Source organism: Eschrichtius robustus, chromosome 1 (assembly GCF_028021215.1).
Source record: "Eschrichtius robustus isolate mEscRob2 chromosome 1, mEscRob2.pri, whole genome shotgun sequence".
Lineage (NCBI taxonomy): Eukaryota > Metazoa > Chordata > Mammalia > Artiodactyla > Eschrichtiidae > Eschrichtius > Eschrichtius robustus.
The window spans coordinates 150627970-150641797 of NC_090824.1; the positions used below are offsets into that span (position 1 = coordinate 150627970).

The window sequence follows — 13828 nt, forward strand, 5'->3', positions numbered from 1 at the left end:
TTCACACTGCCAGCTTCAGCTTGGTGGACTCAGTGCAGCATCCTTACCTATAGGTTGCCACCTCCAGACTGAGGCCAGTCTTCACCTGCACGAGCTCCTGATAGTCCCGCAGCCGGTCAGCCATGGCCAAGGTAAGGGCTGCCTTCTCATCCTCCAGGCAGGCAATCTTTCTCTAAAGAGAACAGAAGGTTTTGGGATCAGAGGACTGGAGCTTTGCTGGGTTGAACTTAAGGTACCAAGAGCTCAGGACACAAAAAGAGATGAAAAATCTCCAAGTTTATTAAAAATGCAGTCATTGCAAGGATGATTTTTATTTATTTATTTTTTTATAAATTTATTTATTTATTTTTGGCTGTGTTGGGTCTTCGTTGCTGCATGTGGGCTTTCTCCAGTTGCGGTGAGCGGGGGCTACTCTTCGTTGCGGTGTGCAGGCTTCTCATTGTGGTGGCTTCTCTTGTCGTGGAGCAAGGGCTCTCGGCGTGTGGGGTTCAGTAGTTGTGGCTCACGGGCTCTAAAGCGCAGGCTCAGTAGTTGTGGCGCATGGGCTTAGTTGCTCCGCGGCATGTGGGATCTTCCCGGACTAGGGCTTGAACCCGTGTCCCCTGCATAGGCAAGCATATTCTTAACCACTGCACCACCAGGGAAGTCCCAAGGATGATTTTTAAATACTATATTTCTCCCACCTGGAAGGTTTCTGTTTTTTTAATCAGCGCATAAGGAAGATGTGGCTAGGACACGGGCTTCTCTTTTCATTCTCCCTAATAATAATGAATGCTTGTAAAGCATCTCTACAGCTCAGCCATCAGTCAGCTTAGGGAAGTCAATATATGACACTAGTGAAGTAAGATGTTATTTAAAATAGGCCAAGACTAGGGACCTCCCTGGTGGTACAGTGGTAAAGAATCCACCTTACAATGCAGGGGACGTGTGTTCTATCCCTGGTCAGGGAACTAAGATCCCACATGCCGCGGGACAACTAAGCCCATGCACCACAACTACTGAGCTTGCGAGTCTCAACTAGAGAGCTTTCATGCCACAAACTACAGAGCCCACGCACTCTGGAACCCGCGTACCACAACTACAGAGTCCACACGCCCTGGAGCCTGCGTGCCACAACTATAGAGAGAAAATACGCACGCCACAACTAGAGAGAAGCCCGCACACCCCAACGAAAGATCCCGCATGCCTCAACGAAGATCCCACATGCCACAACTAAGACCCAACGCAGCCAAAAATAAATTATAAATAAATAAATAATAAATAAATCTTTTTAAAATAAAAAATAAAAAGAAGTTTTAAATAAATAAATAAATAAATAAATAAAATAAGGCAAGACTAGAAAGCAGGGGTTTTACTATATTTAAAACAGAATTTACTCAGATCTGAAACAGAATTTCCCCCATACTCATGATACAGAGTTCTTTGTTTCACCTAGAAAAGCTACTTTAAAATCATCTGGGAAGAAAAGTTATGTTAATGTGACAAGAATATATTCTGGGCATAAATGTCAAAAGTCACACCTGGATATAAACTTTTATGACTGTTCTCGTGTAGTTTAATAAGTGCTCCCCGGGCATGTGTTCACATCGCCCCCATAGCACTTCCGCTCCCTCCTGGTTAATTGCATCTGTCCATGTCCCACCACCCAACCCCCCCCCCCCACCTGGGAGACACTGCAAGGCACAGCCTGTCGCTGTCTCATGCATCCCCCCAGCCCCCGCCTCTAGAAAAATGCTCTTCACATGCAAGTCACACAGCACGCAACCAGTGAACTAGATTTAAAATGAAATGATCAAGATAATATTACCCTCCTCAAAATGTACTGTTTTCTTTTTTTTTTAATAAATGTATTTATTTTTATTTTATTTATTTATTTATTTTTGACTGCGTTGGGTCTTTGTTGCTGCACATGGGCTTTCTCTCGTTGCAGTGAGTGGGAACTACTCTTTCGTTGTGGTGGGCATGCTTCTCATTGCGGTGGCTTCTCTTGTTGCAAAACACGGGCTCTAGGCATGCAGGCTTCAGTAGTTGTGGCACGAGGGCTCAGCAGTTATGGCTCACAGGCTCTAGAGCACAGGCTCAGTAGTTGTGGCGCATGGGCTTAGCTGCTCTGTGGCATGTGGGATCTTCCCAGACCAGGGATTGAACCCGTGTCCCCTGCATTGGCAGGTGGATTCTTAACCACTGTGCCACCAGGGAAGTCCCCCAAATGTACTATTTTCAATCGACAATATATTTTAATTAATAAACACAATGGCTTCATTTGTACCATTTTACAGGTTTGCCCTACTCTGCATTACAGTTTTATATAACATTTTATAGTTACACTGGGGAACAGTTAACTGAACAAATATTTAAACTTTGAATAAGTCCATATACTTTAACTTTTCGTTTGCAATGAAATGTAGCATTATTCCTGAATAGAATTAACAGGCTACATTTTTAGACATTTATTTTTGTGGAATTTAAAAATTATAAGACAACGGGAGAAGGAATCTATTTTCATTTCTCATGTAATCCCTCCACCAAAGGCACCTGGCAATATGCTGGCAGTCCAAAGTAAATATGTAATGTCTATGAAACTAAGGAATGAATGTAACTAAGTCCCACACTGGATTTACCATCTAAGAAGATGCATGAATGATCAGCATGTAAATAATTCTGCTTCTCATAGCAGTTCTATATATCTAAGCTAATAATTGTTGTTAGGTTCTTTTTGTTTATACAAAGTATGCTAAAAACAAAAACTGAAGCCACTTAGCTTTTAAAGCAAAGGAGTAAATTTAAAAACCGCTAGCTAGTATCCGAGGGTGGGTAAGTGTAAACACCCTCCAAAACTGGCATTATAAATAGATAAAGAGGTTCATCAAAGCAGACCATTGGCCAGTCTTGATTTAAGTGACAGTTGCCAGAATTTAGTCACAACATTCACACATTCTATAGTTAAGTCTCAGTGTTAAAAGCCTATGTTCCCCCATTTTAGAGGGAGTATAAACTCAGGTACAAGGTTACAGTATAAAATGTTCTGTAAACATAAATATATGACTCCTTCCTACTACAGGAAATTCTACCTAAATATTAAAATCTGGCAATGTGTAGTAATGCCTTCTTCACAAAAAAGTTTGATTGCTGTTAAAATGCTTAGAAAAAAAAATCAAACACATTCAATTCTCTAACTACAAGCCTCCTAAGCAGGTCAAGATCTCCCAGCCATGCCAAGGAGGTAACACGAAGATTCTCTCCCTCCTGGGGGTACAGAACATTTCTGCACCCCGCAAAATAAGAGGAGGAAAATCAAACTGTGTTTAAGTTAAAATAAGTGCAGTTCCAACCACATTCCCATGTGAGTCAACTCTTCCTAAACTGTCAAAGGAAAATTCGTTGACTTTTGGAAGCAGGAATATAAGAATTATTGGCTCCCAACAGTCTTCACAGAAATTGTAACCGATCCTGCTGGTTGAATAAAGCTTCAGACTTGGCTTCCACTTCTCCAGAAGTTTTCAAACCGTGGGCCAAGCCAAGGCACTGGAGCCTGAGACACAGCAAATTCTAACCCAAGCAGGAGCAGTTTTGCCAAATGTTAGAGCTGGGGAGAAAGGTCACCTTTCTAGTTGCTATTTAGAGAACGTTTGGGCAGCATCACAACTGGTGATGAAATGTAGGCTACATCAGGGAAAGCATGCTGCCCTCACTGTCCAAAGAATTCACTTTCTCTTAACCAAACTTGAGCAGCTCCTTGCTGAGCAAGTCACCCAGACACAACAGGAAGAGCTTGCAAGTGTCATGGTCACGCACTGAGAATCTTGAACGTTAGAGAGCTCGAGGGAATTTAAATTCTGTGATAACCTCATTTAGATGCAAAAACTAGATGTTTGTTAATAACAAGCATTGATTGGATGCTAAGTGTTTATATCTCTGGCCCATACAACACCCTGAACTCCAGACCCATCATTTATGTTACAAGACCAGGTGGGTGTCTCAGAGGCATTTCAAACTGAAATCTGCTCTCCCACCCAAGCCTGCCTTCCTGCACCACCCCCCTTCCTCCAGCTGCTCAGGCCCCAGGCCCTGGAGCGGACTTGATTTCTCCCTCTCTCCCACCACATCCAATCCATCCACAAACCCCATGGGCTTCAACTTCAGGGTAGATTCCTGCCTCTGCCCTTCGCCGCTGCCCCTGGCCCAAGCCTCCAGCACCTACTGCCTTGACGGTGGCAAGTGTCTCCTAAAGAGGTCTCCCTACTCCCACACGTGCCCCACACAGTCTATGTGTATCACAGCAGCCAGGGAGATTCCATGAAGACACGGGTCACCACCCGCCTCTGCGCAGAGCCCTCCAGCGACTTCCCACGTGCTCAGAGCCGAAGCCCAGGTCCTGTAGAGGCCACCTTCGCCCACTCGCCCCAGCCACACCTGCTCCTGAACACTGAACTGTTTCCACCTCCAGACCTGTGCAGTCAAGGACTTTCTCTGTTTTGTTTCTGTTATGCTCCCTGCTGTACCCCCAGCACTTAAGAGGCAAGCTTGGCACACCAAGTACTCAATGAGTGAACTGAATGGGGATGCACCCTGTGGGCCATTTTCATTACCCCTAGTTCACAGATGGGGAAACGGAGACACAAACAGTGGCAGAGCCACAGTTCAGACCCAGGTAGGGCAGCTAAACCAACTCCATTCCTATCGAAAGAAAGTTCTCATTCAGTCATGTCTTGGGGGAGTGGAAGCTGGCCACAGTCAGCCTTGAGGCTAAGAGTGCACTTTCACGAGCCAAAATCTCAATGTTTATGGGGTAAGGCTGGTGTAAATCACAAACATCTTAGTTTTTGTCTGAAGCCCCTTCCTGCAGACTGGGAGACAGGGTGTATTAATTAGGCTTCAAGTGATCTGAACTACATATAAAATGCTGGGAACTTGGATGTCATTTCAGCAAACTTTTCTCTGGCAAATCTGAGGCGAGGGGCCTACGAGAGAGGTCTAAGGCATGTAGGCCATCTGGGAAGGCCCATTTTTCCCAGAAAGAAAGTCCTAGTGAGCATCTTTCCCCCTCAAGCTGCAGTGCCAGCCCAGAGCCTGGGCACTATGTGGGCGTTCCTGCCTCCAGATGAGGGAGAGGGGTTCCCATTAAACCGTATGGAACACGTTAAAAAGTAAATGAAAGACTTAACACTAAAACTATTCTGACAACAGCCAGCTGGAAGGGTCTGAAAGCATTTTAGGACTGTAGATTAACAGGCACCTCTGTGCTATGCCTTAGGAAGAACACTGATCATTGTTCTATGAAAGCAAACTGAACACTGGTTTAAAGTTCATCTTTAATAGAACAGATAGAAGAGAGGGAATATTGCCCAGTGGTTAGTTGCTCAGGCAATTGAGCATGAATCAAACCCAGGCTTAGCTACTTACTAACTAGGTGACCTATGGGCCTCAGTTTCATCATCTGTAAAATGGGGTAAATATTAGTACCCACCTCCTAAGACTGATGTGAGGACTGAGAGTGAATACACATGTGATGGGCTTGGTACCTCTGCTACCTGCCACACAAAAAGCTCTTGATAAAGGCTAACTCTTAGTAATGAAACTTTTATTACAGTAAATTAGTTAAATCAGGTTTTATGATATTTTCAGTCTCCCCAGGCTAAGCTTCTATAGAATTTGAAAACATCAGGGGCTTGGGGTTAAATCATCCATATTTACTCTTTAACAAAATATCTAGCATTTTTACACTTCTTAAAAAAATATACTAATGCTTGGTATTGAGTCTTTTGGAATGCAACTTGAGATATGGTTGCTTTAAGGTAACTGGTGAAAGATTCAGGCTATGGATAAGGAAACATGCAGTACAATGAAACAGCCACAAATCGGAACTGAAATATATCCAAGTCCTTATAGACATTTTCCTTACTCTTTACTTTTAGGGGAAAGAAGCAAATTCCAATAGGAGAGATATCACTGGACAGGAGGGTGGGATCCTAGTTCTGGGGCAGGTGTGACCCCAGGGAAGTACCCTGGAGTCCCTGTGTTAAAAAAGGTGATTTTGAACGGCACTTCAGGTCCCCACCTGTCCTGGAATCAGAGGAACTCTGCTTTTTTTATTTATTTTTATTTAATTTTGGCTGTGTTGGGTCTTCGTTTCTGCGCGAGGGCTTTCTGTAGTTGCGGCAAGCGGGGGCCACTCTTCATCGCGGTGCGTGGGCCTCTCACTATCGTGGCCTCTCTTGTTGCGGAGCACAGGCTCCAGACGCGCAGGCTCAGTAGTTGTGGCTCACGGGCTCAGTTGCTCCGCGGCATGTGGGATCTTCCCAGACCAGGGCTCGAACCCGTGTCCCCTGCATTAGCAGGCAGATTCTCAACCACTGCGCCACCAGGGAAGCCCAGGAACTCTGCTTTTATCTGTTTCATATCTGGCGGTGCACTTAAGAGTTAACTGCGGGGGAAAGGTTCCTGCTGCTAAAAAACAACACTGAAACCAGAGCTTCCAGGTCCAAAATGAGCCAAGTGAGCTATGATGGCAAACGAATGGTGGGGATTTAGCCCACAAAACACGCCTCAAAGAAGCCTTTTCCAAACCTGCTTGCACAGCAGGGACCCTTGAGGTGGTAGCAGGGGTTCCCTACAAAGGGGTTCAGTGGGCAGTGAGTTTGGCAGGCGCTTCTCTTTGGTTAAAAGCTCTGTGAAAGCTTACATTAAAGACACTTTTTAACTTTCACTCAACACAGAGCATGGGGCCCCATGGAACTGGCATCCCTGGCCACCATCATTGGAAAGGGAAGCACTCTGGAGTCTAGAGTAAGCTCCGGAAATCAGCACATACTTCACCGGCCCCTCCCCTTGTCCCACCTACAAACCCAGCAGAAGGCTTTTGAAAATTATGAGGCAGAGGCCAAACAAAACCTATGATCCAAAAGATTAAATCCCAAACAACTTTGTACTGTATTGCTTTATATGATTCCCCATCCAGACTCTAGTTCTTTGAAGAGTGAAGCCCCAGTACAGTGCTAAGGACCAGGGGTAGTCAACAGATAACTGCTGATTATTTGTGGATGCCTGTGAGGTCACCACAGGCCTCTATGCCACAACTGCCATGTTTCCTTTACTTCTAATTTTTTTAAAAGGCACAAAATCACTCCAACACAAATTTTTAACTTGAAGCTACAAACTGTTCCCTTTAAAATATTTCTGAATTTGTGTGGATGTTGTCTTAAACTGTCATCCTAAGAACTGATGACAGCAGGATTTGGGAATACTTCCAATTCTGGCCCAGACTGGGCAGGACCAGGGCTAACCCTGGGACTGGACTGGGTGTACAGACAATAAATCCAGCCACAGGTGTCACCGTGTCAGTGTCAGAAGTCTGAGCTCTGCTTCTCTGAAACAGGAACTGTTTATATTACCTGTACTTGTAATAACATCCTGCCATAGGGACCTGCGTTACCACAGCTTTTACACAACCCAGAGATCAGACATCAGCTTGTACTGTGAGAAAAACATCTCTGATCTTAATGCTCTTCTCTGCATTAAGATTACTGCCCCTCCTAAGAACAAATGAGGCAGTGGCCCAGGGAGCCACCACCAGCTGCTTCCAACTGGGAAATCATCCTGGCAAAATAAAAACCGATTTGTAAAACAAGTTAAGTTTTCCCCAGGGGAGCCCTAGTGCCAACAGGGCTGCCATTCTGAACGGCTCACGGTAAGGACTTGACCATTGCCTAGAAATCTTCCAACACTGAGACTTGTCTGAGAAGGAAAGAGCTGTCACCTCTGGAAGTCACTTCTGGGGCTTCTTGGTTGACTTTTAAGTGAACTCGGTCTTCGAAACACAGGAAATTGAAAGAGAACCTAGAGCTTGAGAGGGTCATTTGTCAGGATGCACCCAGTCATGCCAAGGGCCAAAGAAATTGACAACCAAACAGGAGGGCAGGGACGGGTCTATCCAGCGGGACCTGCCACTTGGCACTCGCCCACTGAGTCGAAGAACCAGGGGTGGCGGGATGCCGGGACCCTGAGGCCCCACTGCAGAGCAGGGCGGTCCCTTCCGCGCCTGGGTCCCCACCGGCACCCTCTGGGCCGGCCCCGCCCGTCGGCGACGTCGCGCCTGGCATGAACGAGCCGTGGTCCGGGGAGCCCCACCGCTCCCCCGCGGCCCCCACCCGCAGGGCGCGCGGGCCTGGGCTGGGGGCTTCCCAGCGCACTGACCTGCCGCTCCTCTGCCCGCAGCTCGTACGCCTCGCGCACCCACAGCAGCTCATCCTCCAGCTGCGCCCGCAGCTGCTCCATCTCGAGCGCCTCACGCCGCAGCGCCTCCGCCTCCTGCGCGTACAGCCGCGTCTCCTCCTCGGCCTCGCGCCGGCTCTCCTGGCCGCGCCGCAGCGCCTCCTCCAGCTCGCGCACCTCGCCCTCGTACAGCTGCACGGTCTCCCGCCATGAGTCGGCCACAAGCAGCGCGTAGCCGTTGTGGACCTCCCGCATGCGCGGCGGGGGCGCGGTGGGGCCGCCGGCGCGGGCGCGGTAGCGCAGGGTCAGGCCGGCGGCGCGCGCGCGCAGCTCCCGCACGTCGCGTTCGTGGGCCTCGTCTAGGCCGCGGCGCTCGGCCTGCAGCGAGCCCAGCAACGCCTCGAGGCCGGCGCGCGCGCCCAACCCCTCCTGCAGCTCCCACCGCTGCGCGTCCAGCTCGGCGTCCAGGCGGCCGCGGGCTGCGCGTGCCTCCTCGCCCAGCAGCTGCAGCTCCTGCAGCTCGCGCCGCAGCGCGTCGCGCTCGCCCTCAGCCAGCGCTGTGGCCCAGCTCAGTTCGTCTAGCTGCTGCCGCAGGCTGCGCGCCTCCTTGGCGAAGCGGGCTTGCGCCTCGGCCCACAGGCCCTCGTACCCACGCCGGCCGCGCAGCTCCTCCTCCAGGAGCAGGTTTTCGCGCTCCAGCTCCCGTACCCGGCACACGTAGTCGTACAGCCGGGCGTTGAGCTCCTGCAGCTCGGCCTTCTCGGAGCCCGTTTGCAGCCGCCAGGACAGCATCTTGATGGTGTGCGGGTCTCTCCCAGCCGGCCGGTTCCCTCCTACCCTGGTCTTGTCCCCTCTGCTGTGCCGCTCCGGCCCCGCCGCTACTCCGGAGGCCCGCAGACTGGGGCGGGAGCTGGCGAGAGACTGCACTTAACAGGCCGGGAGGGCGGGAATGGGAGCGGGCCACGGCCTCCAGCCAATCAGAGCGCGGCCCGGCGCGGCCACTGTGGCCGGACAGCGCCCCCTGCCGGAATGACGGTGGCGCCGCGCGGCTGTCCAGCCCAAGGCGTGGGCTGTCGTGAGTCCTCGTCGCCGGCTGTCGGATAACGGCGGGCAGGACTCGCAGAAAGAATGCTGAGGAAGACTCCCCGTTACTGTCCTTCTCCCATCCACCCAGGTGCACATCGTCACCTGACCGTTGCTTGTCAGGCCACACAGCTGCTGTGATGTCAGCACCCAGACCTGTATGGAAGTCCCATCAGTACGAACGTCTCTAGGACCACACTGGGGCATCGGGTACTGTAGAGCGGCTCACGGTTGCCTGGACTCAGCCTGCAGCCATTTGTTCTCAATTCTTCAGCTCCCCACGTTACCAGGGGTTCTGCTGTCCCACCTCTTCCGGCTTGGCAGGGTAGGAGGGCCTTCTCAGGGACCAGTGGATCTCCCAGCAGGATGCTTTGCTCCCATTCATTAGGTTTTCTTTGCCCCTATACCCTTCAAGGTCTTGGATTTTGAAATTTATGCTCTCCCCCCTACTTATGCTTTAAATCCTGTCCTGAGAAACATCTGCTACAGAGTATAGCAGCCCAGTTTGGAAAAGAGCTATAGGGCACCAGGAAATAGCAGGAGGAAAAAATTAAGTACCACTGGTTAATCTTTCAAAATCATACCGTACTGCATCATACTTAATTCTCACAAAACTGTAGCTCAGAGAAGTTGAGCCACTTTCCCAAGGACACACAGTTCCTATATTTGGGAATAGAAGTATTAGAAATTGTGACCCCAGAAGCAGACTTGAGCAGGAAGGGTCCAGCCAGAGGCACACTCAAAGGGAAGGGAATGATTAATGGGATGTAATAAAAGTAAATACTTACAAACGGGTGGATGTGATGGGGAAGCATTAGGAACCAGCAAGAGCAAGAAGCCAAGAAGCCATTAACCCCCTAGAGGCAGAGGAAAGGAACAGTGTTGGCTGAGCCTGGAGGAACAGGAGCTGCAGAATGCATCCCAGGACGGAGCAGAAGGAAAACCCAACCCTTCCCTCTTGCTGCTCTCCCATCTCCTGCCAGTGCCTGTCACTGTGGAACCCAGAAGTCACTGGGGCCTGGCAGTGGTGTGCTGGGGCCAGATCCTAATGGCTTGTGAGAGCCAATTGTTAAATTATCAGGAATTTTGTGAGCCAGTTGTTAAAAGCTTTTGTTAGAAATAACAGCCAGCTATTATTAAAAATTAAATTATGTATGTTTACCATTAATTATATAAAAACAAAGGAAATAAATATATCACTTCCTAGTTATTTTACTGCATTTTACTATTATCTGTTCTTGAAGTTATGGATGTCTAATATCCCTGCAGGATGGAAATGCTATATAACCCGTGCTACTGAGTGTCTCTACCCAACTCTGCGTTCACTGACTTTGTGTTGGTAGCTTGAGTATTCAGACTGCAGAAATCAGTAAATGGCTTGTAACTGTCAACTTGATTTATTATTCTGTTGATTGTCTAGACTTAAAGAAGTGATGGAGAACATGTTAATAATGCAGATGAAATTTAGTGTGTTGTGTCTGTAGCTACTGAATTTTGAATAGCACAAAAATTTGAGGAAATATCTTTCTAGTGTTTCAAAACTATTATCCGAGTTAGCAAAGAAGGTGCTTCCTGTTGAGAATGAAGTTTTTTAGTTATTTCACCTTTGTCCTTGTTGAGGTAAACAAAAATATCAACCAACATTCATGTCATGCTACACTCGCTTGTCAATTACAATCACAGATTGATGAGGGACACCAGAGTTCTGCAAAAAGCAATGAAAGCATTCTCCAGGAATCAATTTGCTATATGGAATTTATTATAAGTATTGTATATTTTATTATTCTTTGTAATAAAAATGTAAAATTGCCCCGACGTCGCTACCATATTAACAAATACACTTTTTTTTTTTTAATTTTATTTATTTATTTATGGCTGTGTTGGGTGTTCGTTTCTGTGCGAGGGCTTTCTCTAGTTGCGGCAAGTGGGGGCCACTCTTCATCGCGGTGCGCGGGCCTCTCACTATCGCAGCCTCTCTTGTTGCGGAGCACAGGCTCCAGATGCGCAGGCTCAGTAATTGTGGCTCACGGGCCTAGTTGCTCCGCGGCATGTGGGATCTTCCCAGACCAGGGCTCGAACCCGTGTCCCCTGCATTGGCAGGCAGATTCTCAACCACTGCGCCACCAGGGAAGCCCAACAAATACACTTTTATATTAATAGCTTAAGGCCAAAAAAAAAGTCCTGCAGCCCTTTTTTTATTATTGACATATTGGCATTCTTCTATTCAATATAGTGGGTAATCTAAGCTGTAAGTATATATATGTGTGTGTGTGTGTGTGTGTGTGTGTGTGTGTGTGTGTGTGTGTGTATGTGATTAAATAAAATCACTTTTACTTTGAAGTTTTAAAATTGCCCGTAAATATTTTTTCTAGAATTGGCCCAATATAGAAGAAATTGCTCCCCACCATGGTGAAACAATGGTTTAGATTTTTCTTTTAACCACAGCCCCCTCTAACAGGTTAAACACCTCCAGGACTATCTACCTCACCTGTTACCAATTTGCAATAAAAACAGAACTCAGGAATATCAGAGAATTGGCGAGAAGAACTTTTCATTTTAGCCCCGCTTACTGATTTCAGTAGACCCATAGATGCTTGTCGTCAGCTGTGCAAATGAAGCGTGGTGGGATGCGGAGTTCTCTGCGGCTGTGAGCCGCGAGCCCTGAAGGAGAGCAAGAATTTTCCCCAACCGCCCGGCAGGGGGCGCTGCCTGACGATGGCGAGCCCAGAAAAACCTCCAGGGCCGCTTCAAGCAAGAATCCCCTCCTCCACCCTGCGCAAGAGGCGCTGCGGATGGGCGAGAGCCGGCGCCCAGGCAGAGTTTCACCGGAAGACCCAGAAGCAGGAGTGCTGCGCAGGGCTGGAGGGACCAGCCTTTTTCATCAGCCCCTGGGCTGGGCTGGGGAAATGGGAATGGTTGGTCTTTTCTCTACTCGGAGAACCTGGAGCCGAGTGGCCAGTGGACCACGGGCACCCCAAGCGTGGTGGAACAATTCGGGGTGGGGGAGGGAACAATGACTGGATTTCCCCCCAAATAGTTCATTCCCCCCCCTCCAACCCCCATCCATTGTGTAAGGGGAGGCAGGCAGAAAACCAGGCCAGAAAGGTATTCCTGACTTTGATCTTAAAAATGCAGGTTTTAACGGCTCGGGGAGGACTTCTGTCTAGACAAAATGTTAGGGAGGAAATCCTGCAGGACGGCAGAGCAGGAAGCTGAGGAGAGTTGGGTTTCCAGGGAGATAAAAAAAGATTCCCTTAGATAGGAGATGGGAAGAGTGATGAAGGGGAGTGATGAAAGCACAGTAGTTCCTGGAGAGGTTCTAGAAAGGGGAGCCTTGTGCTCCTTCCTGGGCAGAGCCCCAAGGAGACAACAAAACCCCAGCTACGTCGTGGCTCCAGGAGCAGGGGCCTTGTGCTGGCTTCCCCAGTGCACCCTTGGGGAGTTAGCGGGCCTGAGGGAAAGAGCTGCAGCCTAGGCCAGGAGGGCATTTCTGAGGTGCCCACCCCCAGCATGAGTGAGGCCAGGAGCCCAAGCACCACTCAGAAGCGGCAGAGGACCTAAGGGAGCCATTCAGACAGGGATGGGGTGATACCAGCAGGGCCACAGCCAGCTCTCAGATGCCTCTGTGCAAATTAGAAAAAGGTAGATGAAGGAGCCGTAGGTACATGGCCTAGACTGTGGGTGTTGGTAGGAAGCAGCCCTGTACCTACATCCACAGCTTAGCAAGAACAGCACAGGCTGGATTTCAGTTCCACTCATTCAGGTACGTTTGTACAGTGGAGAACCCACTCGACTGTCCATAGGGGCCCACTGTCCCAGCCTCTGCCTATGTGGATGAAGACCATGGGCTCTATGGAGTGGAGTGGAAGGCTAGTGGATGCCAGCACAGAGAGGTGACATAAGGTCCAGGTAGGTCCCCAGCCCCACAGAGCCTTGGCTCTGTGTAAGTCTTCTAGTGCAGCCCCAAGGAAGCTTAGAACCTTAAACTGATAGAGATCGAGTTTCCATCACCCTGGTGGAACTTGGGGCCCTAAATAGAAGACAGGTGGAGATATAGAAAAAACATATAGATATAGAAAAATCTGCCGTGATTCCCTACACACCCAAGTTTGTGACCTGGGAGGCACATCTACCGCCCTGTAGGTTTGGCCAGGTAGCAGATGAAGCAAGTGGAGGAAGGGAAATGCAGGGGGCTGACTGGAAGGTCCGAGCTGGGCAGGCTGGCGCAGAGTGAACAGAGCTACTTTGTGCCCTGGCACCTACCAGCAGCATGGCCTTGGGCACAACAACCCCTCTGCCTTACCCATGTAACAACGAAGACAAAATAGCACACAGAGAACCCCTGGGGTGGACAACCAGAGCTAGTCCTTGCAGGGCCCTCACTGTGTGCCAGGCACTGTTCTGAGCTCTTTACATAGATTAACTCACATCATCAGCACAGCCACCTAGGAAGTAGGTACTAGCAGCTCTATTTCAATGATGAGGAAAAGGAGGTGCAGTGTGGTCAGCTTGGCCAAGGCCAGGCAAGTAACAA

At 49.0% G+C, this 13828-nt stretch overlaps 1 protein-coding gene across 3 annotated transcripts in view; it reads right to left on the reverse strand.

Annotated features, from left to right (window-relative positions):
* SYNM (synemin) overlaps positions 1–9136 on the reverse strand; it is a 28176-nt gene extending 19040 nt beyond the window's left edge. For all 3 annotated transcript variants that reach the window (XR_011075598.1, XM_068556998.1, XM_068556982.1), the window contains exons 1-2: positions 8194–9136; positions 48–172 (exon numbers count right to left, since the gene is read on the reverse strand). Coding sequence is in view for 2 of the 3 variants with exons in the window: in XM_068556998.1 (XP_068413099.1) it covers positions 48–172; positions 8194–9003 (935 nt within the window). In the remaining variant the exon portion in view is untranslated. The remainder of the gene's footprint in view (positions 1–47; positions 173–8193) is intronic.
* Positions 9137–13828: the final 4692 nt, after the last annotated feature.